General features: G+C 39.5%; 2 protein-coding genes across 5 annotated transcripts in view; both read left to right on the forward strand.

Moving 5' to 3' along the window:
- Positions 1-159: 159 nt before the first annotated feature.
- LOC121418137 (tryptophan--tRNA ligase, cytoplasmic-like) overlaps positions 160-25,011 on the forward strand; it is a 46,753-nt gene continuing 21,901 nt past the window's right edge. The window contains exons 1-3 of one of the 3 annotated variants that reach the window (XM_041611847.1): positions 160-240; positions 21,725-21,906; positions 24,524-24,632. In XM_041611847.1, the coding sequence (XP_041467781.1) occupies positions 21,729-21,906; positions 24,524-24,632 (287 nt within the window). In that variant the 5' untranslated portion in view covers positions 160-240; positions 21,725-21,728. Of the gene's footprint in view, positions 254-6,777; positions 6,802-21,724; positions 21,907-24,523; positions 24,633-25,011 lie in introns of those variants that run through there. The other 2 variants (XM_041611846.1, XM_041611848.1) reach the window with 2 other exon arrangements.
- LOC121418136 lies at positions 12,341-21,007 on the forward strand. 2 transcript variants are annotated; one of them, XM_041611844.1, is made up of 2 exons: positions 12,341-12,500; positions 13,236-21,007. In XM_041611844.1, exon 2 carries the CDS (start codon positions 13,383-13,385, stop codon positions 18,864-18,866), a length of 5,484 nt encoding a protein of 1,827 aa, XP_041467778.1. In that variant the 5' UTR covers positions 12,341-12,500; positions 13,236-13,382; the 3' UTR covers positions 18,867-21,007. The 2 variants fall into 2 exon arrangements, 1 of the variants encoding a protein (XP_041467778.1); XR_005970425.1 differs by lacking the exon at positions 12,341-12,500 and having other exon boundaries at positions 13,029-20,171; positions 20,907-21,007.

The raw sequence follows: 25,011 nt of genomic DNA on the forward strand, positions 1-25,011 counted from the left end.
AGAAATCACCTCGCACTCTGCGCTCTTATAATTTATTTAGTATTCATATGCCCGATTGTTCATCAAAATTAAAAAAATCTCGTATCTTTTTATATATTGTTACGTTTGAAAAAGTCCAAAAATATTTCAGCATTCCATATGTAAACACGTACACATGCACAGCACAGACAGACTCGACTGATGCAATAACGTGTCAACTGTCTGAAAACCCTGCCTGGAATTTTGCATTAACTTGCTCTGGTGAGAAAAAGAAGTATGTATTTTATTCTATGTTTTGATAAGAGTGGATTTTTTGAAAATTAACTCTCGAATGTTATAAGTTTGTCTGATTCATGATTAGCCACATGTAAAAGACACTGACTCTCAGAAGAAGTTCGATTTCCAGCTGGATCTCCACACGTAACGCCACGGTACGGTACCGAATATCTGCTGCCACGGCCGCCCGCCTCGCCGGGCAGGTCGAACGTCGGTGGTCTTTCTCAGCTGTGGCGGACGGACGCGTGCATAGTCTTCAATAAATAAATAGGCCTAGTAGATCTAGACTAACGTTAAATGTTAGATCTCTGATTAATAATAAATAAGGTTGTGTAAATTGTGTGATTTTTTGGTTTTTATTTATTTGTTTTGTACAAATATAAATAAATTCTTTTTCACTGGGAATAACCAACTTGCATAACTAAGAGAGAGAGCGAGAGAAAAGGAAATAAATAAAAAAGAAAAGAAGAAAAATCTTAATTCTACCTTCAGTTAAACTTAAAGTTGAGGACTTTCAAGTACAAAGTTTTATTCTGGATCTGGATGTACAGATGCAGGGCCCTCCTCCTGGGCATAAACGCATCAGGTGAGAGAGGGCGGACTGAGGATTAGAAGGTTCTTTAGAAGGCCTTTCTTGAATGAGCTTGTCAATGTTGAGTTGATGACAGTGTCACTCGGGTGATTCCACTCAATGATAGTGGATGGGAAGAACGAGTTCTTTTATTGTTCAGTTTTTGCTCTGATTGGATTGTAGCACAGTGTTATTCTAATGTTACCTTTTGGACGGGTATTTTTCCAGACACTTTTAGCAGATAAAAACATCATTTGTTTTGGATTTTCTCAAACTTTATGCAGCCAATTTTGTGGATATTTTTGGTCTGTAAAAATGTCATATTGTCGATATTTTTCAATCCATCGCTAAGTTCCTGAAATGAATGTCTTGTGCGAACAATCCCATTTTAATTAAAAACCACTTGTAATATACAAGTACCAGCATTAAAACTATTGTTACAATACAATGAAAATTTAGTTTTAAATTTAATTTCCTTTTTGTCTCGCCCACCTAACTCCACAACCATAGGTCACTTTTCAACCAAACTTGGATGGTAGATGGACTTAGGGGAACCTGCATGTTATGCTGCAGTCGGAGGTCACATGATAAAGTCAAAGGTCATTTTTAGGTCAACATTAAAGTTTACATGCAAGACTCTCTTATGACACCTAACTCCGCAACCGTAAGTCACTTTTCAACAAAACGGCGACCTGCATGTTATGCTGCAGTCAAAGGTCACATGGTAATGTCAAAGGTCACTTTCAGGTCAACATTATAGTTTACGTGCAAGGCTCTTATGACAAATGTTATTCCATCTAATGTTGTAACCGATTTTTATTCCAATTCCCGATCCGATCCGATTTTCCCCTTTTTCTACATTTTTCCGAACTCCGATTTTTGACCAGTGGGGAAAAAATCGGATCAGAAAAAAACAAAACATAACAAGACAAAAAAAAAACATGTGGCGACATGTTTACTGTCAAAAATGCGCTGGTGATTTGTTTTGATCTCGGACAAAAGCGGTGGAAGGAAAAGAAGATAAAGGAGAAGAAAATTATGATTTGTTTTTATCTCCGATATTAGCGGAAAGGGAGGTGGAGGAGAAGATGATGAATTGTTTTGATCTTCGACATAATCGGGGAAGAACAAAAAGATGATGATAATTGGTGATAATTTGTTTTGATCTCCGACAAAAATGGAGGAAGAAGAAAAACCAGAAGACGATGATATGTTTTGATCTTAAGTGGAGGCAAATAAGATTTAGTTGAACACGCTGACATGCGCGGTAATATTTATGACTATCTGACTATGCGTCCTCTAAGAGTTTACGATTACCTCCGCCATCACTACGATGTTGTAGAGAAGGTGACTATCATTGTAAACAACTCTGGATAATAATGCGTCTTTTTCGGGAGGTCATGCGACCTTTAAGAGTTTACGATTACCTCCGCCATCACTACGATGTTGTAGAGAAGGTGAATATCATGGTAAACAACTCTGGATAATAATGCGTCTTTTTCGGGAGGTCATGCGACCTTTAAGAGTTTACAATTACCTCCGCCATCACTACAGTGTTGTGAAGAAGGTGAATATCATCCGAAACAACTTCGGATAGTAATGTGTCTTTTTGAGTAAGTAATGCGACCTCTAAAAGTTTACGATGGACTCCGCCATCACCTCGATGTTGTAGAGAAAGTGAATATCATGGTAAACAACTTTGGATAATAGTGCGTCTTTTTCAGGAGGTCATGCGACCTTTAAGAGTTTACGATTACCTCCGCCATCACTACGATGTTGTAGAGAAGGTGAATATCATGGTAAACAACTCTGGATCATAATGCGTCTTTTTCGGGAGGTCATGCGACCTTTAAGAGTTTACGATTACCTCCGCCATCACTACGATGTTGTAGAGAAGGTGAATATCATCGTAAACAACTCTGGATAATAATGCATCTTTTTCGGGAGGTCATGCGATCTCTAAGAGTTTACGATTACCTCCGCCATCACTACGATGTTGTAGAGAAGGTGAATATCATCGTTAACAATTCTGGATAATAATGCGTCTTTTTCTAGAGGTCATGCGACCTTTAAGAGTTTACAATTACCTCCGCCATCACTACAATGTTGTGTAGAAGGTGAATATCATCCGAAACAACTTCGGATAGTAATGCGTCTTTTTCATTTAGTAATGCGACCTCTAAAAGTTTACGACGGACTCCGTCATCAGCTCGATGTTGTAGAGAAAGTGAATATCATGGTAAACAACTTTGGATAATAATACGTCTTTTTCGGGAGGTCATGCGACCTCTAAGAATTTACAATTACCTCCGCCATCACTACGATGTTGTAGAGAAGGTGAATATCATCGTAAACAACTTTGGATAATAGTGCATCCTTTTCTAGAGGTCATGCGACCTCTAAGAGTTTATGATTACCTCCGCCATCACTACGATGTTGTAGAGAAGGTGAATATCATCGTTAACAACTCTGGATAATAATGCGTCTTTTTCTAGAGGTCATGCGACCTTTAAGAGTTTACAATTACCTCCGCCATCACTACAATGTTGTGTAGAAGGTGAATATCATCCGAAACAACTTCGGATAGTAATGCGTCTTTTTCGGTAAGTAATGCGACCTCTAAAAGTTTACGACGGACTCCGCCATCACCACGATGTTGTAGAGAAAGTGAATATCATGGTAAACAACTTTGGATAATAATGCGTCTTTTTCGGGAGGTCATGCGACCTTTAAGAGTTTACGATTACCTCCGCCATCACTACGATGTTGTAGAGAAGGTGAATATCATGGTAAACAACTCTGGATCATAATGCATCTTTTTCGGGAGGTCATGCGACCTTTAGGAGTTTACGATTACCTCCGCCATCACTACGATGTTGTAGAGAAGGTGAATATCATCGTAAACAACTTTGGAACATAATGCATCTTTTTCGGGAGGTCATGCGACCTTTAAGAGTTTACGATTACCTCCGCCATCACTACGATGTTGTAGAGAAGGTGAATATCATGGTAAACAACTCTGGAACATAATGCATCTTTTTCTAGAGGTCATGCGACCTTTAAGAGTTTACGATTACCTCCGCCATCACTACGATTTTGTAGAGAAGGTGGATATTATCGGGAACAACTTCCGATCTGATATCCGAACCGATTTCGATTTTAGGAGCAAAACTTCCGAACCGAACTCCGATCCCGTAATTGCTCTAACTTACAACATTAATTCCATTGCTTATTTTAGAAGTAAAATACTTTTCATATTGTTATATGGGAAATCTTCTCCCAAAAATGCTGATTTGAATAAAAAGATTTAAAAAATCAGACAAGCATAGTAAAGCCGAAATTGTATGAAAATACATGTAGGATGTACAAAAGTTATTACATTTTAGATTTTAAAGATGGGGAAAAGGATAACATCGCTCACTCACAATTTTTTTTGTATTTTATTCTATGAGAAAATATTCATTTAAATACTAAAGGTGTCTATTCTTATTTTTTTATTGTCGGAAGCAAAGTTAGATTCATCCCTGCTTGCTGCACTTACCGTGATTTGACAATCTTAATAGACTGTCAAAATAATTTGCAAAAATAAAATACTGTATGATGCTTAATATTTAAAGAAAATATAGAAAAAATAAGTCATATTCCCCTATGTACACAATTTCTGTTTCCCTTTTCCCTCTTTTCTAGTTTCTTTACTAAAGTATGAAATATATAATTCCCTTTTCCTTTTTTTAGGCCTACACTTGTTTCTATAAAACCTTATTTCCCTTTATTTCCTTTTTATACTTTTCTCCTTAATTCTCTTCCTTCCTCCTACTTTTGGTCACAGTAGTAAACTGATTTGATGATATTTAAGAAATGAAAGCCACAATTAGCAAGAGATGATGAGGCTTAATGGACCTCTTATCACCATTATCTTTCCCCACTGGAAAGTCAGCTAATTGAGCGATATGAGACTTTTCAGAATACCAAGTCTTATAACTACTCAACTAAGTCTTCGCGCGGTCATAACACATACTATTGCAAGTGCGCGCAATGCAACCTTGCCAAATAAGGAAAGGGGCACTAAAGTGACTTTTCAGAATACCAAAATGCTAATTAAGCGCTAATTGACCGGTAATTGAGCTTTCAGAATACCGCCCCTGTGAAATATTATCTTGTCGAATAAACTGTCTTACATTTGAATGAAATATAAATTTTGCTTATCTTGAGCAGAGCCAGGAAATTTCTAAGGTGGGGGGGGGATTTTTTTCAGCAAAACACTACAACCCCCCCCCTAAAGCATCTACATTTAGGATAATGCTGTAAGTCAAAGCTTTGATTGGATTTGATAATTGGCGACGTACACCAATACCCAAAATCGATATCGTCAAAAAAATGGGAATATTAAGTTGTTGTTTATCTCAAAGTTTGGGGTAGTTTTTTTGGTCGAGACATTTTTAAAAATGTTTTAAGGTGCTAGCGATTTATTAAAGGAAAAAACTCTTGTGTTCCGAAAAATATATCCATAAAACACATTTGCCTAAAAAGTCGGAAAGGCAAATAAGTAAAAGTCCCAAACATCACATATCAGTAAACCATCAATCGGGACATGTCAGGAAATTAGCATATAGGTACTAACTAAAGGCTTATACTAATGGTTATGAACCCTCATTCTCTGAGATGAAATATAAATGATGCATTATTCCAACAACGGTGGAAAGGAAAATAGAACAGAATAGAAGTTGATAACATCTCAGATTAGTGTGCGATCTATCAGGACATGTTTTAAAATTGTTTTGAGGGGCTAACAAATTAAAATACATTTCATATACCTTTCTTATGATCCCTTGTTCTCTGTCAAGAAATATTAAGGACGCATTATCTCGACAACATTGGAAAGAAAAATAAAACAGAATAAAAATCATCAAAATCTCAGATTTATGTATGATCCATCAGAACATGTATTCAGATTGTTTTCAGGGGCTAAAGAATTAAAAAATATTTTATATATCTTTAATTATGAACTCCCGTTCTCCCAGAAGAAAAGAAAAGCATTATTCCAACAATGCTGGAAAGGAAAATAAATACAGAATAGAAGTTGGTAACATCTCAGATTAGCGTGCGATCTATCAGGACAAGACATGTTTTAAAATTGGTTTGAGAAGCTAACAATTTCAAATATATTTTAGATCTATACCTTTCGTTATGATCCCTTGTACTCCATTAAGAAATATTAAGGACGCATTTTCCCGACAACATTGGAAAAAAAATAAAACGATAGAAATATACATGTATACATTTTGTTTTTTGCCATCCATGTATCTCATACATGTATTTCTATGCCATTTTGTAAATATATCGAAATACATGTATGAATAAAGAGTTATATATATATTTTTACCTTATTTCCTACATGTCCCACATTAAGCCACTCCTTTCCACCTTGTATTGTTCATTAGTTCTGCTCAAATGCACATATTTTTCTGACTACGCCCTCTTCACCTTTAATTAATGCTCAATCGTGATCAGTTTGATTTTATTTTATTTATTTTGTTGTATGAGAATATTTCATAAGTTATTAAAATTGAAATTTAATGCAGACATAGTTAACTCATGATTTTCTTTGGACTCCTTCAAAAGTAAATTAAATATCAATTAATGCTTCGAGCTACTCCACACGTAGCGTGCTCTTCAAGTTAGCGTGATGTGTCAACCCTGGTATTTTGCCGACTGAATGCATGAGTGAATATGAATTGCAATTTTTAATGCAGCATTTTAACTTTTCACGTGGATCTCTGCAGTTTGTTCATGAGAGTCGGGAGAATAGGGGAGAGACAGAACTTACATGGGTGAAGTATGTTGATGGGATAAACGTCAAAAGAACATTTGGCCATCCTCCCATTCCCTCACTCCCCCCCCCCAACACTTCTCACCACCTGAGAGACTGAGCTTGGCTATGCTGGACAGGAATTACCATTCCATTGTTTTGAGAGGTCAGTCCTTTGGAACTTGCAAATTGAAGGGTGTTATGCTAAATTAATAATCAATTGAAAATTGAGATCAGTTTTGGTTTCGTCAGCAAATTTCATGAGTTAGTATGGTCAGTATGCAAAATGAGGAGACTGATGATGTCATCCACTCACTAATTTTCTCATTGTCAAGTGAAACAAAGATTAATTCCTCCCTGAACATGTGGAATTAGCATTGTTTTAATGCTATATGGTTCAGTCAAGTTAGCCCTTATTGTCATAACTGTAAAAAAAGAAATATTGTATAATTAAAACAATGAAAAAAAACATTAAAAGAAATAAGTGAGTGATGGAGTTTTAAGTTTTAATGGATGTAGCCATAGAGTTTTAATTGTATCCCCCGAACAGAGTTCGGAGGATACTATGGATTTGGCCTTGTCGCGCCGCGTCTGCCGCCGCAGAGATTTCCTTGTTAGCGCTCTATCAGCTGCATTTCTTCTCTGATTGTCTTCAAATTTGGCATGAAGGTTAAGTATGGTATAGCGAAGAAGCCTATCAATTTTTGTGTGGGCGGAGGTCACATGATACTAAAGGTCAAAGGTCATTTTCAGGTCAACATTGAAGTTTTCATGCAAGACTCTCTTATGACACCTAACTCTGCAACCGTAAGTCACTTTTCAACCAAACTTGGATGGTAGATGGACTTGGGGAACCTGCATGTTATGATGCAGTCGTAGGTCACATGGTAAAGTCAAAGGTCATTTTCAGGACAACGTTAAAGTTTACAATTTCATGCAAGACTCTCTTATGACACCTAACTCTGCAACGGTAAGTCACTTTTCAACCAAACTTGGTTGGTAGATGGATTTGGGGTACCTGCATGTTATGCTGCAGTCAGAGGTCACATGGTAAGGTCAAAGGTCATTTTCAGGTCAACATTAAAGTTTACATGGAAGACTCTCTTATGACACCTAACTCTGCAACGGTAAGTCACTTTTCAACCAAACTTGGATGGTAGATGGACTTGGGGGACCTGCATGTTATGCTGCAGTCTGAGGTCACATGGTAAGGTCAAAGGTCATTTTCAGGTCAACGTTTAAGTTTATATGCAAGACTCTTATGACACCTAACTCCGCAACCGTAAGTTACTTTTCAACAAAACTTGGATGGTATATTTACTTAGGCGACCTGCATGTTATGCTGCAGTTGGAGGTCACATGGTAAGATCAAAGGTTTTTTTCAGGTCAACATTAAAGTTTATGTGCAAGGCTTTTATGACAAGTGTTATTCCAACCCAGTCATTTCAGAATGAAGTTTCGATATAATTCTCTTGGATGCCCTCGCAAATCGCGATATTTATTTATACTACAGTCAGAGGTCACATGGTAAGGTCAAAGGTCATTTTCAGGTCAATGTTAAAGTTTACATGCAAGATTCTCTTATGACACCTAACTCTGCAACGGTAAGTCACTTTTCAACCAAACTTGGATGGTAGATGCATGGAGCTAACAGAGAAGGAGAACCATCTTCCAATTCCTCTGTTAATCCTTTGTTATTGCTTCCTTCGGGCGAAGGAACGATATCTAACATCAATCGGCGAGCCGCCAGGCGAAAGTTAGAGTGCGCTTACATAACGCGATAAGCCCCCTCGTAAAATCTGAGGTCAGAGATTTTTTGAAGGACCCTGCGAGGCACCGCCGTAAACAACGTTCTCCCACATAACTTCCCCCGAGCTCAGTTTTTTTTTCAAAATTGAAACACGACTTGCTGTTCTGCTAACATCCATATCTCTTTGTACGGATTCCTGATGTACGTCTTTTATGTATGGTTGAACTTCTGAGATGATCCCCTTTGCATACATACCAAATACGTTGCAATCTGAATTGACTCAACAAAATTACAAACGGAGGAAGTTGGAGATTGGTCATTTTAAGTATGTCTGTCTTTCTTCCGTAGTTAAATCTTTTCCTACCCGTACCTGTTTTAGAAATTATAATACGGAGAAAAAGCATACTTTGAGCTTAATTTTGATGCAAAGATCATTAGTGAGGTTACAATGGAATTGATAATAAAACGACGAATCTGCGGGGCATTTCTCTGGCGATTGTCGCATCGTGGAGTACCCTCCGGTGCCCCACGCACTCCTATTTGTGTAGGTTGAAAGTGAGTGTAATGAATGACGGGAGCCATGCTCGCGCAGCTCTTGTCTCTGTATCGTTTTTGGAAAATAGCAGGGGCCGCGGAGCGAACAGAGTTAATTTACAAACCAGTAAAAAGGAGAACAAAGTATAAAAATTGTTATTCTACATAATAAAGAACTTAAAAACAACATGTTTGGGACCACAAAGAAGTATACCCAGTTCTATGTCAGGACGATTCATTTTAAGTTCCAAAGTCATTTGGAAAAAATTACAAGTGAAGTTTTACAATTTTTAGGACAAAAAATAATGATTTAAAAATATTATAGAGAACAAAATAAAAGATGATTACAACTATTGAATTCATATTTTTAGTTTAATCTAAAGTAAAAAAAGGCTTCCAAAATATAAAGTGTCCGGACACCTGACCCCCCCCCCTCATTTCTAAAACATTCTATTTCTGTTCTAGATATATTTAGAAACACCGAATATCATTATGATTTTTGTTAGATTATGAGATTTTTTGTTTGTTTAAGATTGTACTTTTTTCTTTCATATCCTTTTTCTGACATCATTCTATCCTTCCTCTTTGCCCTTTTTTTTTTATTCCATCCTATCTTTCTTTCCTGATCTTCTCTCTCTGTTCATGTTTCTTTCTTTCCTTGTTTGTCTTACTCTCCGTCCTGTTTTAAATTTCCTTTTTTCCTTCATTTTTTCTTTCCACTTTTCTTTGCTTCCTTTTCCCTTTTCTTTTCATTTCTCGATCTTTCCATTATTTTCTTTTTTAAATTCTCTCCTTCATTTTTTCCTCCCTCTCTTTCATCCTTTCTTTCATTCTTTATTATATTTTTTCCTTCTAATTTGTGTCCTTTTTTCTTTATTTCCCTCCCCCCTTCCTGTTTTTCTTCTTTCTTTCAAAGAATAAAGGAAGCATTTTTCTTTTATTCGTTCTTTCTTTCCTCATCCTTTTTTCTTGCTTCTTTTCTTTCTCTCCCTTATGTTTTCTTTCACACATCTTCCCTTCCTACTTTTCTTTTTCTTTCCTTCTTAATTCATTTCAAATAATGACGTAAACGTTTTTTTCTTTTATTCTATCTTTCATCATTTTATTCTAACATTCCTTTTTTTCTTTATTTTTTCCTTCATTTTCCCCTTCATTTTTTTCTTTCTATCCGTTCTCAATTCAACTCTTTTCTTTCGCCTTTCCATTCCCTCCTTCATTCTTTCCTTCATCCCCCCCTCCCCACCTTCCAATTCTGTAAATTTTTTCCCCAAGTCGAACACCGTGTAGCCTCCTTTGTTGATCTTTTTTTTAAGACCTGGCTCGGTCGATCCGCTCATGCAGCGTACTTTGTCAATTGTCCCGTATTTCTTTTTGTGAAATCTGGTCAGGCCTGCATTCAGCTGGTTCCAAAACCAGATTTTCGTCTTCGAAATCACGACGTTCGAAATCTTGAGCCGCCATGTTTGCATAAAATTCGTGAAGCCGATGTGAAATGCATTATGGGTGAAAACACTACTGCGCAAGCGCAAACCCGAGCTGTTGATCGCGTTGATCAACTTTCCTTATCTGATTTACGAGCGGCCTCTGTAATGTGCCGTGAGGGATCCTGCTGAGAGGGGATTAGCGGTGCCGCGCATGGGGCAAAGCGTTTGAGAGAGTCAGATCTCCTTCTGTTAATAGCTCTATGGTAGATGGATTTGGGGTACCTGCATATTATGCTGCAGTTGGAGGTCACATGGTAAGGTCAAAGGTCATTTTCAGGTCAACGTTGAATTAAACATGCAAGACTCTTTCTCCGCAACCATAAGTAACTTTACAACCACACTTAGATGGTAGATGGACTTTGGGGACCTGCATGCTAGGGTCATTGTCGCCATGATAATTGTATTTTTTGGTCAGATTTCTGTGTGAGCTATATATCGCAATGACGGATGGCGCGGTGGGTTCGGAGGATACATGTGCTTGGCTGCGCGACCCGCCGAGCATCTCTAGTTATGTATTAATTAGGGTGGCCTCATTTGCCCCATCGGACATGTTGAGTCCATAGGCATCCTGTCAGAAAACAAAGAGGGAAAGCCAAGTGAAATTTACGACAGTTCTGGCATGCACAAAAATACATATAGACCAATTTCACGGCCGGTTTATGTATTTGGCCCTCTATCGGCGACGCCATTGCTGCGGTGGGCAAGTGCGCTGACCGCGATTGGCTCTGTGTACAAATTCAATGAAAGATTACAGATAAGCTCTGATATTGTGTCATTAACTTCATCATAAAACAATAAAATAAAGCATGGACACCTGGGTAGCCGATGTAAGACAATGGCCATATCTGACCGATGAAGGTATGATGAATTTTTGCACTTTGGCTACTTTTTCCCCTTAGTTTTGTCAGTAAAAGTGAGTTGATGATGACCAAGAATCGCTGTTGGTTTTCATCAGGGAGCTCACTTCTTGTTGCTAGTAAATTGTGTTAGAGTAGCGGGAGAGTGAACGAGACATAGAGTGAGAGAGGATGAGAGAGGGGAGAGAGTCAGAGAGTATGTGTGAGAGGAGGGGGATAGTGAGAGGGGAGAGGGGAATAGTGAGAAGGGGGGGGGGGGGTAGTGAGAGAGAGAGAGGGTGTGAGGGAAAGTGTAATACAGAGAAGGGGATAGTGAGAGGGAGAGAAAGAGAGGGATAGTGTGAGATAGAGAGGAAGAGAGAGAGAGAGGGACTGATATTTCCATCTAAGTCCTTTCTGTTGATGTTTTTTATCCACTGGCGACGCATTCCTTCATCACGGCCTGGAAACCTATGCAGGGAGTACGGCTTCACACACAAACAGGCTTCATGAGTCCAAGGCGAGTGAATTTCACATTCACTTTGCTTCCAATCCTGAAGCTTTCTCCAATTGTTGTGGCAATTGAACACAGCACAGCTGCGACCTGAACTTCTCCGATTAATGCTCATTGTGAATCTTACAAGAAATCTGCTCAATTGGTCCAAAATAAAAAAAAAATCGAACGAATGTACCAAATACCCTATTGACTTGTGTACTATAAAAGTTGATTCGCCCACCGCAGCATGGCGACCAGTCTGCTGCCCTCTCACGTTGTGAAATTGGTCTATACCTTTCAGCTAAGATAAAATAATACTGGGTAGGTACAGTACTCTCCTATCTAATGTGGCAATGCTAAGTACTTTAAAAAAAATTATTTTGAGGTGCTGCTGGGTTTGTGCTCCTGCTTGCCATGTGCACTGGGCTGTGAGATGTTCTCTCTGCTAAAAATCTGTGTTAAGGAACTGTCTACACAAACAGTTATTCATTCTTGAGCAGCGAGCTAAAAGCTAACAGGTGGCCTATTTATCCCACTCGCTCCTATATTAGAAGCACAGGCCAGGTTCCCCCACCCCACCCCCACTGCTTAATCATTCTTTGTAGATCTCATTATGACGTCAGAAGCGAGACTTTGGATTCGTTAGGAATTTATGTCGTAGAGGGCAGCATGGAAATCTGCGGAGCTACAAACTAACGTGAAATTTGTTATGTTTTTATATGGAATCCCGATTGCTAATTGTTATTTTTGAGACAGCCCAATGTTGTAAGTAGAAAATCAATACATACGATAAAAGCTTGATAATCACTCTTTTGTTTGATGATGATGATGATAACGTAGCTAAAGGGATTGCATGTATATAAAGGGATTTTTGAAGGATTATTACCCATGTTTACAATGTTGACGAACCCACGTATATGTTTTGGTGTTATGTGTTAGAATCGTTATGAAAACGAGTTGGTGATTGATGCTGATAACATGACAGAGGAGGTCATGAATGTTTATTTTGGGATGGATATCAATTAGATATGAATGGATATTAGTATTAAGATAAAGGGAATTTTATTTAATCTTAGAAAGTGAACATTTAGAGCAAAATGAGAGGGGTTTGTCAGGTATTTCATGTCAAGTTTTAGTAGAGAGAAGTAAATCCATTGATAATGCTCATCACCATGACAACATTTGGAATTTACAAATTGGTTAATTGCTTTAGTAATCATAGACATGTTGGTAGCTCATGATCATACAAATGTTTAAGGTAATTGCAGCATATATGGTGAAGGGATCGCTTGATCTTGCAACTAGAATATTCAAATGAGGTTGTCATAAATTTCTATTCATATGCAAATGAGAGTCATTAATTCACCATGAATGTGTTTGCCATTCTGGCAAGTAGTTTATTGTTAACAATGTTACAAGTAAGTTTTCTTTGCATGATTGAGAAATGCAAATGTATGTCAGCAATGCTGATTATGGTTTATTTGTTCTATCTTTATAAAGGTTGAACGGTCGTCAGTTACACCAGTTTCACAAAAGGGTGCACTATGTCATTTGTCAGCAATCGGGGTTTGCAGTTAAGATAACCGTCACCACATCAGTTCAACAACAGCTTCCAGTTGGACAACAGGTCACAGCCTACCTGCTACGATGAGTTTTACCGGACCTAGCCCACCATGCGTTGATGATGGGATTCGACCAGAGGATTCCGCTAGTCAGAGCGGAAGTGCGTCGTCGTCCGTCAGGCTGAAGGCGATAGCAAGGAAGGCTGCATTGGCTGCAGAGGCTGCAGCGTTGAAGCAGAGATTGGCTCTGGAGAGGGAGGAGTTGGATCTGAGACAGCGTAAGATTCAGCTTGATATGGACACTCGAATAAAGATAGCTGAAGCTGAGGCAGAAGTATACCTTTCTGCAGAAGAAGGACATTTGGCTACAGATGTCAAGGATGTTCACGGGGCTCAAGCTAAGGTTGATGATGTTCTGCCTCATCTAGTTGCTACCGAAAACTCCAAGGTGAGGGAAGATGTCCGGGCTCCTCTAGGGGCTCACGCCAAGCCTGATGATTTCCTGCCTCGTCCAGATGATGGTAATAACTCCAAGATGAGGGAAGAAGTTACCCGTTCTTATGAGCGACCAAGGGCAGTGGATACTCAGGACTTACTACTTCAGATAATTGACAACAGCCAGAAGCAACAGAGAGATTTGCTGGAAGGACTATTTGTCCCTCAGACACAGATTATGACATTTGATGGAAGTCCTCTCAAGTTTTGGGAATTTTGGAGGGCATTTGAGAGCACTGTTGACTGCACCGGCATACCTGATAGTGCCAAGCTAACTCGGCTATTACACTATTGTGAAGGAGATGCCCGCAAGATCTTGCAGTCATGTAGTATTATGCCACCATCAGAAGGATACAGGAGAGCAAAGGCACTTCTTCATGGCCGATTCGGAACTCCCTTCATGATTGCTGATGCCTGGATCAGGAAGGTGACTGGAGGGCCAAAGATAACCGGACGAGATAAGAGAATGCTGCAAGAGCTAGCTGATGAGTTACAGGTTTGTCTCCAGACTTTGGACGCTATGGGGTATACTAGTGATTTATCGCCACAACCTGTTCTCTTGCAGATCGTTGAGAGGCTGCCACTTTACCTGCGGAGCAAATGGGTGTCGGTGGTAGGCGGGATTCGTCGCGATGCTAGACTTCCGAATATATTTGATCTGGTTTCCTTCATCCAGGCAAGGGCAGATGAGGAGAACGACCCTGTCTTTGGAAAGCTGCTTGTCAAGGAGCAGAGTGCTAGAACCAGCCCACCGATCAACAAAGCATCACGATCAAGGAGGAGTACCTTTTCTACCAGTGCATCGGGTGAAGAGACGGCACCGTTGGTTTGTGTGAAATGTAAGGAGTCACACACTCTGTTTGCTTGTAATGCATTCAAGCAAATGCAGCCTGAAGAAAGATTCAAGCTCGTTGTGGAGAACAAGCTGTGCTTCAATTGTTTGGAGAAGGGGCACACATCGAGAAACTGCCAGGTGAAAAGGGTGTGCTCCGTGCCAGGATGCAAGAGGAAGCACACTAAGTTCCTCCATCGGGACAAGATGGAACAGCCTCGACAAGCCCAGGAGGGGGTTGGTGAACCTGCATCTGAGAAGGTTGAGAGTTATGCCACAGGGGCCGGTGGAAATAAGAGGATCCTACTACCCATAGTTCCAATCAGAGTTTATGCATCGGCCAAGGATGATGGCGTGGAGGCCCTGGCACTTTTGGACTCTGGTTCCACTAGCACATTCTGCACGGAGGAAGTAGCGGAGAGGGTAAAGGCCCATGGATCAGCTAGCACGGTGTCTGTGTCAACTCTGGACAGGGCTAACAGTGAACTCCACACCACTGTCGTTAGTTTGAGGATTGAGCCAAAGTCTTCGCCAAGAGTAGTGACTCTCCCTCGAGTGTACACCAAGGCCGACATCAACATAAGTGTAGACCACTTACTTTGTAGACGAGATGTCGATCAGTTTGCACATCTTTCGGATATCCACTTTCCAAGCTCGAATAAAGTCAAGGTGGATATTCTAATTGGTCAAGACTATCCTGAGCTACTGTGTCCTCTGGAGACAAGACGAGGTGAACCAGGAGAACCTTATGCAGTAAGGACAGTACTAGGCTGGACGCTCAATGGACCTGTCCAGGGAAATGGTAAGAGGATGCCATTAAGTTCGCACTTCATCTCAGAGGAAATGTCACTCGACAATCAGTGCAAGATGTTTTGGTCCCTTGAGACCAGTGATATGTGTAACATAAACACAGCTGCCAAGGGAATGTCAGTTCAGGACCAGGAAGTGTTGAAGTTATGGGAGGATAATGTGGTAAGGAGTGGAGGACATTACCAGCTACCCATACCATTCAAGGAACAACCGCCACCCTTGAGTGACAACAGATGGATGGCTCAGCAGAGGCTTGAATCCTTGAAAAGACGACTAAGCAAAGATGAATTGATGCATGCCAAGTATTCACAAGGCATGGCTGACCTTCTCGACAAGGGCTACGCTGAAGCAGTGGATGATTCTCTACCACTGGACGGAACTTGTTGGTATTTACCGCATCACCCTGTGGTTAACGAGAAGAAACCGGAGAAAGTTCGCATCGTCTTCGACTGCGCCGCCAAATCTGATGGTGTAGGATTAAATGATGTCGTCAGGCAAGGGCCAGACCTAACGAACAAGTTGTCGGGCGTATTACTACGCTTTCGTCAAGCACCAGTAGCTATCATGGCCGATGTGGAAGCCATGTTCCATCAAGTGAAGCTAGATGCAGATGAACGAGATGTTCTTCGCTTCTTATGGTGGCCAGGAGGGAAATTGGATGAAGCTCCCAGGACCTACAGGATGTGTGTCCACCTGTTCGGGGGTACTTGGAGCCCCAGCTGTTGCTCATTTGCCTTGCGGCAAACAGCTAAGGACTTTGGGGATCAGTGCAATACAGAAGCACCAAAGGTAGTAGAGCGAAATTTCTACGTGGACGACTGTCTTGTATCTGTGGAGAATGAAGATGACGCAATCAAACTGTCGACAGAGCTTAGAGAACTGTTGCAGAAGGGAGGTTTTCGACTAGCTAAATGGTTGAGCAACAGTCCAAGGGTTCTGCAAAGCATACCAGTGTCTGAAAGAGCCAAGAAGGTTGCTGGGATAGACTTGAACTTTGAGGCCCTCCCAGTGGAGCGAGCACTTGGTATGATATGGGATATAGAGATGGACAGCTTCATCTACAAAATTCAGCCCAAGCCCAAACCTTTGTCTCGAAGAGGGATACTGAGTATAGTCTCTTCAATCTATGACCCTTTGGGTTATGCCAGCCCATTTGTCCTGAGAGGAAAGATGATTCTACAGGAATTGACGAGGAAGAAGCTGAGTTGGGATGAGCCCATTCCCGACATTGATGCCAAGAACTGGAGAGCTTGGATCGAGGAACTTCCTGAGATGGAGGGATTCGGAGTACACAGATGTATCAAGCCTCAGAACTTCGGGAAGGTGACGGAGTATACAATTCACAACTTCTCTGATGCATCGGAAGTGGCCTATGGTGCAGTATCCTATCTAGTGATGAGGAATGAAGAAGGGCAGGTGCATAGCAGTCTCCTGATGGCTAAGTCACGTCTTGCACCTATAAAGACTGTTACCATACCCCGTTTGGAGCTGATGGCAGCAACGCTGGCTGTCAACATGGATATTATGGTCAGGGAAGAGCTGGACCTGCCGATCAAGATGTCATACTTTTGGACTGACAGTATGATTGTTCTTCATTATATCCGTAGTGAAGATAGGAGGTTCAAAGTCTTTGTGTCCAACAGACTTGCGACAATCCACCAAGCCACAGAGCTGAGCCAGTGGAGACACATAGACACAAAGGTGAATCCTGCAGATGTTGTGTCTAGGGGTACGTCACCAATGAAGCTGAAGAATGACAAAGGATGGCTTGAGGGACCAGACTTTATACAGCTTCCGGAGGAACAATGGCCAAAATGTCCCTTTGAGAAAGAGGAGATCAATGAGGATGATCCAGAGCTAAAACCAACAAAGGTGCAGACATTTGCTGTGAGTGATGGTAGAGGGTGCATTGATAGAATCCTAATGCACTATTCTGACTGGACAAGACTACGCAGAGCAGTAGCCTGGTGGCTTAAGCTGAAGGAGTACCTCAGAGGGAAAAGCAGAAACTCAGTGCCTGGAAAATGCAGTAGCTTAAAACCAGAGGACTTGAAGTGTGCTGAGAAAGCAATATTTCAGCATGTGCAGCATGAATCCTTCCCAGAGGAGTTGAAGCTACTGAAGGAGATAGACGGAATACCAGAGGGACGAGAAAGAGTTGTGAAAAAGGGGTCTAAGCTCGCAAAGATGGATCCGGTCTTCCAAGATGGTCTTCTGAGAGTAGGGGGCAGACTCGGACGAGCCCAGATCCCAGGCAGTGCGAAGCACCAGGTGATAATGCCCAGGCAACATCATGTATCAACGTTGTTGGTACGATATGTACATAAAAACATTGGACATCAAGGCCAAAATCATGTTTTGGCAGAACTCAGACAACAATACTGGATTCTTGGAGCAGGGGTTCTCGTGAGAGGCTTGGTAAGAAAGTGTGTTACCTGTCGTCGTTACCAGGCCAAGGTTGGTAAGCAGAAGATGGCAGATCTACCTGCCTACCGAGTAGCAGCTGGTGAGCCGGCCTTCACGAACGTTGGGATGGACTTTTTCGGTCCATTTGAGATCAAGTGTGGACGCTCAGTGAGGAAAAGATACGGTGTGGTGTTTACCTGTATGGCCACCCGCGCTATCCACATCGAGGTCGCTGATTCTCTCGAAACTAGCTCCTGCATTGATGCTATTAGAAGGATGATGAGTAGAAGGGGGCCGATAACGAAATTGGTCTCTGACAACGGCACCAATCTGGTTGGAGCTGAAGGTGAACTTAGGAAGGCTCTGAAAGATTGGAACCAGGAGGAGATGTCTCATTTCACTGCCAACAAAGGGATTGACTGGTCCTTCAATCCGCCAGGGGCCTCACACTACGGTGGAGTATGGGAGAGACAGATACGAACTATTAGAAAGGTACTGCAAGCTGTCCTTAACGAGCAGTATCTGAGGACATGCCAGACAGAAGAGCAGCTTCATACTCTGATGTGTGAGGTGGAGGCAATTGTGAATAGCCGACCACTTACTCGCGTGTCTGATGACCCAGGGGATCTTGAAGTGATAACGCCTAGTAGTCTACTAAACATGAAGCGAACGTCTACACTGCCTCCATGCAAATCTACCATGGGGGATATCTATGCGAGAAGACGCTGGAAGCAGATGCAGCATCTAGCTGATGACTTTTGGAGAAGGTGGATACGGGAGTATCTTCCTAGCCTACAACAACGTCAGCGGTGGGAGCAGCCTGAGCGCAATCTTGATGTTGGAGACGTGGTGCTAATCGCTGATGGAACTTTACCCAGATGTTGCTGGTTGATGGGTCGCGTGTGTGAGATTCATCCAGATAAGCATGGACGCGTACGAAGTGCTAAGGTAAAGACTGCGACGTCGATGCTAACCAGGCCTATCACAAAACTTTGTTTATTGCTTGAGCAAGAAGAATCGCGATAAAGGAAAGACAAGTTGATTAGGTGTTTTGATAGGGTTCGCGGAATCTTTTAATTTTTTTATAAATTAATAACAGGTTACTTTAATTGAGAAAGCGGATAAACACTGATAATATCGCGTACATTACATTTAAAGGAGCAAGACAACCTTTGGACAGCAACAATGGACAGCTTCGATAGGATAGCGTGTTTTGTTTAAATTAGGATTTACATCTTAGTGATAATTTGATAAGAGATAGCCGATTATTAAATGAAACGAGCCCGATGAGCAGCAAAAGGATAGACATTGGACTTTCATTGAAGGAACATTATTGATATGAAATGGTGCTTTATGAAGCTATGAACTTTTTTCATCTTGTGACTATGGACTTCGTCTTAATAAGCACCTACTTTATGAAGCGTCATGGACTTCTCATCTCGAGATTTGGACTCAGTTTGAGCATTCATTGTGTCTTGCTATTTCAGAGATGCCACTCTTCAGGAAATTTCCTTATTTCAGGAATTTTTGCTCAGATCATTTGTACAAAGGCATAGGCAAAAGTCAATTTTCAGGAAATTTCATCACCAAGTGGCTTCTTTGCTATTTGTATTTGCTTGTGCTCACTAACCACATTTCCTCTTCCACAGGTACTCTTGGGGACGATATGTGAATGTTTGTATAAAGGAGACTTAGTTGTTATATCGTTTTGAGATAGAAGGTGAACAGGGATTGTAAACTGGCTTGTTTACTTCTATAATTTTGGTTCAGTTTGAACTTGTGAACCCGTCATAAATTTTATATCATCAAGGAATGAAAGATTTTTTCACACTGTGTGCAAAATTAGAAATTTGTCAAGGATATATTTTATTGTTTAATTTGTTTCAAAATGGAAACAAACATTGAGGTAAATTGCAATCCAGTTTACAGTTGCATGTTCCTTATATTGTGATTTCAGTATTTGATATGTCTTCAGGTGATTAATTAATGCAAGTTACATGTTATTCACGGCAGATCAATGGTTTTGTCATTTATGCTGTGTTACCATAGCAACCTTGGAACATTTGAGATATTTCTGTGAAAACAATTTAGGAAATGCCTTATGAAGTCAAGGAGGAATATTAAGTTTGGTAAATTAAGAATTGTCTGTAATTTAAGGGGCCGGAATGTAGATCTCATTATGACGTCAGAAGCGAGACTTTGGATTCGTTAGGAATTTATGTCGTAGAGGGCAGCATGGAAATCTGCGGAGCTACAAACTAACGTGAAATTTGTTATGTTTTTATATGGAATCCCGATTGCTAATTGTTATTTTTGAGACAGCCCAATGTTGTAAGTAGAAAATCAATACATACGATAAAAGCTTGATAATCACTCTTTTGTTTGATGATGATGATGATAACGTAGCTAAAGGGATTGCATGTATATAAAGGGATTTTTGAAGGATTATTACCCATGTTTACAATGTTGACGAACCCACGTATATGTTTTGGTGTTATGTGTTAGAATCGTTATGAAAACGAGTTGGTGATTGATGCTGATAACATGACAGAGGAGGTCATGAATGTTTATTTTGGGATGGATATCAATTAGATATGAATGGATATTAGTATTAAGATAAAGGGAATTTTATTTAATCTTAGAAAGTGAACATTTAGAGCAAAATGAGAGGGGTTTGTCAGGTATTTCATGTCAAGTTTTAGTAGAGAGAAGTAAATCCATTGATAATGCTCATCACCATGACAACATTTGGAATTTACAAATTGGTTAATTGCTTTAGTAATCATAGACATGTTGGTAGCTCATGATTATACAAATGTACAAAGTAATTGCAGCATATATGGTGAAGGGATGGCTTGATCTTGCAACTAGAATATTCAAATGAGATTGTCATAAATTTCTATTCATATGCAAATGAGAGTCATTAATTCACCATGAATGTGTTTGCCATTCTGGCAAGTAGTTTATTGTTAACAATGTTACAAGTAAGTTTTCTTTGCATGATTGAGAAATGCAAATGTATGTCAGCAATGCTGATTATGGTTTATTTGTTCTATCTTTATAAAGGTTGAACGGTCGTCAGTTACACCAGTTTCACAAAAGGGTGCACTATGTCATTTGTCAGCAATCGGGGTTTGCAGTTAAGATAACCGTCACCACATTCTTGATAATTACATGTTCAATGCTTTTCTCTAATCCCCAATTTGTTACATCCTAAATGCAGCCCTCTGATTCATCAATGTTGTAATATTCTGTAATTTTCTGTTATATAATTTGAAATCTTTTCAATATCATTTATTATTCTTCCTGTACTCTTATGTTCTAAATTGTGTGTATTCTGGGACTGTAGAGTCATTCTCAAGAAAATCATGAAAATCGCAATTTAACTCAACAAAGGCCCCACACCCGCATAAGAGTGAAAACAAAATCTGCATACTAAATCATTAAAAAAAACTAGCAACCCCCAGATCCGAATATAAATGCAGATTTCAAAAGAATTTATTACAGATATAAATGGTTTGGAAGTTGACAAACTTGTTCACAATTTTAAGCCAAGGCATTACTAGCCACCAAGCATGTGTAATGGCAACTCATGCCTGTCATTCTATCAATGGAAACCTAGCCAATAATAGCCAAATGTTTCCAAATATGAATATTGAATGGTTTTGTTAGCCCTTATCTTTTTAATTTTTCAAGCTAATGGTAATACTAACCATTAATGTTACTACCAAAAAACCCCCCAAAGCCCAGAAATATTGCAAGATTGCAAGGATACAGGCCAAAAACATGATTGGGACAATGAATGGTGACTTCTTTTTGAGAACGACTCTGATACAATTGAGTTTTTATTTGACAAGAAATCTTTCTTTGACATCTTCATTTAGTGTTATGATGTCTGGGGAGGCAGAATCTATTGAGGCTAAAATGGAAGATTTGAAGGTTGGTGAGGAGAACCAAGCTTGTGAACAGGGTGATGGTGTAGATGATGATTCGAAGGAAGATATTGTTGACCCGTGGAATGTAGCCACTTCATCCAGCAAAGGAATAGACTATGACAAACTTATTCGTAAGTTTATAACTTTGATGTGCAACGAGATGTACGATGATGATGATCGTGATGATCATGATCAAATTTTGATGATGATGATCAAATGATGATGATGATTATGATGGATTGATGATGATCATGATCAAATGTTGATGATGATGATGATAATGATGATGATAATTATGATGATGAAGATTATTTTCTGCATTTTCCTCTTTTTTTTGCTCATGTCAGAATATCCTATCAGTTTTGATAAAATGAACTTGAATTTTATTGAATTTCCATGTACTTCTACAGCGCGTCCCCCCAAAAAACTATACACTTTTGAAATGGCCGCCAAATAAAAAATCTAGCACTTTGGGGAAAAAGACTCTCATATATGGAAAGCCAATGAAGTCAACTTTCAAATGACACCAAAAAGTTGGAAAATATTAATGCTTGAGCGAGCACTGCCCACTGAAACAAAGGGTATGAAAATTAGGGTGGGCTGGAATTAGCCTTCCAATTTATTTCAGTTGTTGAGAGGCAAATCATTTCGAACTTGCAAAGTTAAGGGCGTTGTGATAAATTAATGATCAACCTTGATCAATTTTGATAGCTTAAGCAAATTTTTTAAGTTATTAAATTGAACTTGTATGCATGAGTGAACACAAATTACACTTTTGGAGCAGCATTTCAGCTTTATCATTTGGATCTCTTTTGGGGCAGCATTTCAACTTTATCATGGCGATCTCAGCAATGTGTTCATGGGAGTCGGCCAGTCGGGAGAATAGGGGGTGAGATAGGGCTTAAGTGGGAGAAGTAGGTTGATGGAATAAGGGTCAACAGAACATTCAGCCCCCCCCCTCCCTCTTTCCCACCCTCCTCCTGTTGAGAGACTGATGGCTATTTTTATGTACGCGTGAAGTCACAGAGCAGAATGTTGGTTTAATGATTAATTCTGAATTAGGGCATCAACTTTTTCCTATCAATCATTCAATCAACAATTTATCAGTAAATTAACTCATTCAATGTGCAATGTGATCAATAAAACATTCATTTTTTTTCCAATAATTTCATTAATCATCATAATCATTAAATTTCTTTGGTAATCATTCAAACTGACCATCAGCCACCGGTCACTTGGCAGTTAAGTTTTGAAAAGGCTACAATCCAGGAGATGAGAGAGAGAGAGGGGGGGGGGGCTGGAAAATGGAGGTGAAGAGGGGAGGGTACCTATGACTTTTAATTTCTAAAAGGACAAAAAGAAGAGGAATGCCCTTTTAACCAAGTCTTAGCATACCTCGCCCTCTTGCTTGTAACAGGTACATGTACCATCACATTACTCTGACTCTCATGAACACACTTCTGATGTCCACAAGATGAATATGCTACACTAAAATTGCAATTCCTGTTCACTCATGCAGTACATTTCAATTGAGTAATTCATGAAATTTGCCTATTAAAACCAAAACTTATCTCACTCATAAATAGCAGAACACCCTTAGCTTTGTAAGTTCGAAAGGACTAACCTCTCAAAAAACTGTATGACTAATTCCTGCCCAGCCTAGCCAAGCTTAGTCTCCCAGGAGGAGAGAAGTGGGGGGGGAGGGGGTAGAGATGGAGGGAGGGGTTGCTAAATGTTCTGTTGACCTTGAGCCCATCAACTTACCTCACCTACCTAAGTCATATTACCCCCTCTTCTCCTGACTGTCATGAACACATTGTTAAGATCCACATGATCCACATGATAAAGCTGCACTAAAAATTGCAATTCATGATCACTCATGCAATAAATTTCAATTTAATAACGTATGAAATTTTCACAAACTGATAACATCTGATCTTTAACTCACCAAATAACCTTCAACTTTGCAAGTACCAAACAAAAAATCTGAAAGAAATTGGAAGGCTAATTCCAGCCCACCCTAATTTGCATACCCTCTGTTTCAGTGGGCAGTGCTCGCTCAAGCATGAATAATTTTCCAACTTTTTGGTGTCATTTGAAAGTTGACTTTATTGGCTTTCCATATCTATAAGTCTTTTCCCCCAAAAGTGCTACATTTTTTATTTGGCAGCCATTTCAAAAGTGTATAGTTTTTTTGGGACGCACTGTATTACTGTCACATCCATTGTTATTGAATGTCAAGATTTAAGAATCAGAATCATTATTCATTGTTGTTTGGAAGACAGAAGTGATGTCATGAAGATAGAAATTCATGGCTTATGAACAGGGCCCTGGTAAAATTTTTTTATTTTATTTGGGGTGCTGATGTAAATTTGACAAGCAAAAAGAAAGGTTTCACAAAAATGAATGCCATTTTGGTATGAGATTTTTAAAAGCAAAAAAAGGGGGGGGGGGCTTTCTTCACTAAAAATTTAAGGTAATTTTGGTTACATTTATCATTGTTTTCACACCTACCACAATTCCAAGGGGTACTGCCTATGGAGAAAAATACACGCAGCACACCCAGGAAAATCTTGGGGGTGCTTCAGCACCCCCGCTTCCCAGGGAGATGCTTATGAAAAGAACATGTGGATGAAGTAATCACTTTTGGAGTAAACCTCTCAGTGTTATAAAAATTAGCCTATTTTCAAACTGTTTCAAAATTTTATGTATCATGTTAAAATTATTATTTTTGTTTAATATTCACAGTTCGATTTGGGAGCACCAAGATAGATGATGCATTACTGGAGAGATTTGAGAAAATAACTGGTCATAAGCCACATCATTTTCTTAGAAGAGGGATCTTCTTTTCACAAAGGTGAAGAATTAAGATGGCAAGCTGTAGTACTCTCCAAGGAGTGGAGAATGGTGTAATGTGAAGTCTCTACATTGATTCATTCTTCTCTCTGAATTTTATCTATACATGTACTATGTTGGTTATGAATAGCTGCTCACACAAAGCTTATTCATTTTCAGTGGATGAGAAAATCATGAGTGTGAGTGAGACCTTGGTCTTTCTTAGATTTGATATTTTTAAATATTTTTTTTTATTCTTAAAGATTTATTATTTTACATTTTGAATTACAATAGTTAACTAATTAGTTTATATAGTAATTTAAACCATGAATTTGAAATTTATTCAAATAAGATATAATTATTGTCAAAATTGTATATTGCATGTAATGTAATGTTTGTAT

The sequence above is a fragment of the Lytechinus variegatus genome, chromosome 7 (genome assembly GCF_018143015.1).
Source record: "Lytechinus variegatus isolate NC3 chromosome 7, Lvar_3.0, whole genome shotgun sequence".
Lineage (NCBI taxonomy): Eukaryota > Metazoa > Echinodermata > Echinoidea > Temnopleuroida > Toxopneustidae > Lytechinus > Lytechinus variegatus.

Coding starts and splice junctions, on each gene's coding strand:
- LOC121418136 (XM_041611844.1), top strand. CDS start 13,383: ATGAGTTTTACCGGACCTAGCCCACCATGCGTTGATGATGGGATTCGA.